Source organism: Suricata suricatta, chromosome 6, assembly GCF_006229205.1.
Source record: "Suricata suricatta isolate VVHF042 chromosome 6, meerkat_22Aug2017_6uvM2_HiC, whole genome shotgun sequence".
NCBI classification, from domain to species: Eukaryota; Metazoa; Chordata; class Mammalia; order Carnivora; family Herpestidae; genus Suricata; species Suricata suricatta.
Genome location: NC_043705.1, coordinates 1,789,904 through 1,794,259, shown reverse-complemented (window position 1 = coordinate 1,794,259; position 4,356 = coordinate 1,789,904). Strand labels below are relative to the sequence as shown.

General features: G+C 37.2%; 1 protein-coding gene across 1 annotated transcript; it reads left to right on the top strand.

Moving 5' to 3' along the window:
- The first annotated feature begins 324 nt into the window (after positions 1 to 324).
- Positions 325 to 930, top strand: LOC115294047 (olfactory receptor 6J1-like). Its single transcript, XM_029941748.1, has one exon. The coding sequence runs from the start codon at positions 325 to 327 to the stop codon at positions 928 to 930; it is 606 nt and encodes a 201-aa protein (XP_029797608.1).
- The last annotated feature ends 3,426 nt before the right edge of the window (positions 931 to 4,356 follow it).

Here is a 4,356-nt window from a genome sequence, read left to right as displayed (position 1 = left end):
ACTGAGTTTATTCTTGTGGGGATACCAACCACCAGAGCTCTTGGGAGTCTCCTGTTCTTGACTTTTTTATTGGCCTACTTGGTGACAGTCCTTGGAAACAGCCTAATCATTATTCTGATTCTCATGGATTACAGGCTTCACTCACCCATGTATTTCTTCCTCAGCAATCTCTCTTTCAGTGAAGTATTAACCACAACCTGTGCCGTTCCCAAGATGCTGGCAGGCTTCCTGTCAGACAGAATGAGCATTTCCTTTGCTGGATGCTTCACCCAGTTTTATTTCTATTTCCTCTCTGGATGTACTGAGTTTATCCTTTTTGCAGTCATGTCCTATGATCGCTATGTGGCCATTTGCAGTCCCCTTCAGTACCCAGTGATTATGACCAATTCATTGTGTGTGCGTCTTGTTATCCTCTCCTGGATGGGTAGTTTTCTCCTCATTCTCCCATCTACTGTCCTTAAGGCGGGGCTGCCATACTGTGGCCCCAATGTGATTGATCACTTTTTCTGTGACAGTGCCCCCCTCCTCCACTTGGCCTGTGCTGACATCCGCATCATTGAACTGTTGGACTTCCTCAGCTCCCTTGTTCTGCTCATCAGCTCCCTCTCCCTCACAGTGGTCTCCTATATTTATATAATCGCCACCATTCTGAAGATACCCTCAGGCCAAGGTCAACGCAAAGCCTTTGCCACCTGTGCCTCTCACTTTACTGTGGTTTCCATGGGCTATGGGATCTCCATTTTTGTGTATGTCCGCCCCTCCCAGAAGAGCAGCTTGCATCTCAACAAGATCCTCTTTATCCTCTCTGGGGTTGTCACACCCCTCCTGAATCCCTTCATCTTCAGTCTACGGAACGAAACCATGAAAGCTGCACTGAAAGACAGCTTGGCCAAGGGCCTGCACCTCCTCAGGGGAATGAGGTCCAAGTGACATGATCTCTGAGAGACACCTTACTCCTGGGATCCTCAGCTACATCCATGATTCCAGCAAACCCCATGATGTATGTAATTAACAAAGAGTGTATGCTATGAAGGTATTATAATTTGATAACCAAATATACGTGTTTCATGTCCATGTTAGATTTTGAAGATTTTGTTACAGTAATTAAAATTTTCATTTTAGGTGTAATAGAAAGTAATGATGAGTAAGAATAATAGTAGTATTAGTATGCTATTTACTAAAATTTCAATATCAGATAACACTTAGTTAAAAAAATATATATTATCTGTATATATGTGTTTTGGTTCATCTATTTGGATTGTGTAAAATAAAGTTTTCAGACCACTCTTGTACTCAACAAACACACACAAAGGGAGGAATTCCACCTTGGAATAAAATTTGAAATATTTTCATATATGTTTAAACTCTATCTTACTTTGAAAAACCAGATGCTATTAACTTTGCTTTATTCTTCATTTCAGTACAAGTTTATTTGTGCCATTGTTATTAAAAGCTTCTAAATGAAGTACTGAAAGATATATATGTCACACTTTCATTAAGCCAGTGTTTTATAATTAGTCTTACTCTTATTCAGAAATATCTAATACATTTATAATGACTGATAGACTGCAAAACTATATGATGATTGAAGAACAAGAGAAGAAAAGGAGTAAATTTCAGATATGGACTTTTCAGGGACAATATATTTCACAAGCCAGAAAATATTAATTTGGTGACTGTTAACATGGGAATTTCTGCTTTAGAAAAAAATGGTGCTTATACAATATCCAGGAAAGTTTACATATTTCTAGACTGCTGACTGGAGATAGCAGAAAAGTGGGAAACTGAACTTGTAGGTAGATGTTGGGGCCCAGTAGGCAAAAAACCTCCCACATAGCGACCATTGATGGCACTGCCTCTGAGGCACAAGCGAGTCTATATAAGTGACCATTGATGGCTATGCCTCTGGGGTGCAGGAGAACTATTTGGGAAGTTACAGAACAAGTCAAAAGACTGTGAAACAACATTTGGCCTCCTGGGCTGCACAGGTGGCTTCTGTTTAACCTGTCTGTGAAGTTCTCATTGCTTTGCAAAAAGGCATATGCTTTTAGGTTTTGAATCAACTTGGGTCAGTTAGTGGCACCTGCATTCCCTTACATTATTTCTGTTCCCAGCTCATTGCCTGCTGTTGGGGGCAAACACAATACTCTGTCTAAAATTAACTTCTTGGATAATACGCATCTTGCCCAGACATAACTGCTAAAGGGCCTTGAAGAAAAGAAAATTCTTTGAGAGACAGACTCCCTCATTCCTATTTCTTTTTACTTCTGTTCTCATGGCTGTTCTCTCTTCTGTGATAAAAAAAATTATCCTTCCCAGAGGATGTTTTTACTCTTTCAAGGACCAAAAACTATGTAGTCATTAAAGAAAAATTGTAATCACCTATGGTATATAAGACACTGACTATCTTAGTTAAGTGTGGCTTTATCATCATTCACATTGTCTGTCTTCTTTCTTATAGATATTGAGCAGACACCAACCCCCTACTTGCAGACCCTTCAACTGGGGTGCATGGGCTGGTCCCCGGCAGGTAGATTCATATGAATTATCTAAACTGAGAAAGAGATGGAAAACAATTAGAGAAACATGTGTAGCCCCAAAAGGAGACTTGGTACAATATGACATTCTTTATTATATGAATATTTATATTCCCTGGGTGGAAACACATTGTGAGAAAAATATGAACAAAATAGCAAGTGACTTAACTCCCAGTTCATATTCTTATTTTTTTAATTTTTTCCAGTTCATATTTTTAAAGTAGTAAATTTCCAGAAAAATAAACAAAGGTTAGCAAATATCACTGAAATATTTACAAAGTTATCTAGACATATAATAATTAAACTGCTGTAAGTCTGCCCTAAAGATAAAATTCGCAAGGAACCACAGTAAGAAAGAGCACATTGAATACTGACAGAAATGGCTAAAAGTCCTCATGGAGTTTTCATGAAAAACTGGTAGGCAGATCACAACAGAAAAATATGTTTTCATGGCTGAAAAAATAACAAAAAGGGAGACAAACTCTGGAATTCAAACATCCATATTCTAAAAATATCATGATAAAATAAGTATTTTCCTGATTAAAGTAAAACAAAGCATAAATAATTTGTCACCAATATATGTAGATGACAGGAAAAGTTAAAGGATATCTTCAGACTGATGGGTAATTATTCCCAAAGGAAACTTGTATTACTCATTAAAGAAAAAACACCAGAAATGAAAGATTTTTCCTTCATTTTATCATGTCATCTAAAAACCAGGAAAGTACACACATAAATAGCATAACATTGTCTAATGTGCAATAAAAGAATAATATACATGATAAAACTTGACTAATGATTGTTATATTTGTGAAATAAGAAATAGAAACAGGAAGTGTAAACAGGAACAGAAGTGAAAACTAGAAACTTCATGACAGTTTTAGAAGGAAGAAGAGACAAGTACAAAGTATGGATGTACAGTGACAGTATGTGGAAGAAAAGAAAGGGAATGCCAAAATAATGTGCTGCCAACCAAAGAAGAAGAAGAAGAAGAAGAAGAAGAAGAAGAAGAAGAAGAAGAAGAAGAAGAAGAAGAAGAAGAAGAAGAAGAAAGAAAGAAAGAAAGAAAGAAAGAAAGAAAGAAAGAAAGAAAGAAAGAAAGAAAGAAAGAAAGAAAGAAAAGAAAGAAAGAAAGAAAGAAAGAAAGAAAGAAAGAAAGAAAGAAAGAAAGAAAGAAAGAAAGAAAGAAAAGGAGAGAAAAGAAAGAAAAGGAGAGAAAAGAAAAAGGGAAAAAAAAGAGTCTGGGAAAGGATAAACTGAGGAACAATAGCAGTAGCAATCAGGATGAATGGACAATAAGTAATCAGGTATATTTAAAATATGAATCAAGGGCGCCTGGGTGACCCAGTCGGTTGAGCATCTGTCTTTGGCTCAGGTCATGATCTCTTGGTTTGTGGGCTCGAGCCCTACATCAGGCTCTGTGTTTCCAGCTAGCTCAGAACCTGGAGCTTGTCTTCAGATTCTGTATCGTCCTCTCTCTGATCCTCCCCTGCTGGCACTGTCTCTCTCTGTCTCTCAAAAAAAATTAAAAAATAAAATATGAGTCAGACATTTAATTAAATAGGAAAAGACTTAAAGCACAAACACCAAATAATGGCAGAAATTAACAGGCTAGGTAAAGAACTTGATGTACAGTCTATCAAAGGCGTGTATGAAGAGAGATACTCAAAAAAAGTAAAGGATAGAGACATGCAGCCAAGATGACAGAGGAGCATAGAAGTTCTCTGCTTCTCTCATTCCTGAAACACAGCTAGATCTGCACCAAATCATTTTGTGGACCTCAAAAATTTATCTGAGGAATAACACAACAATCTGCTCA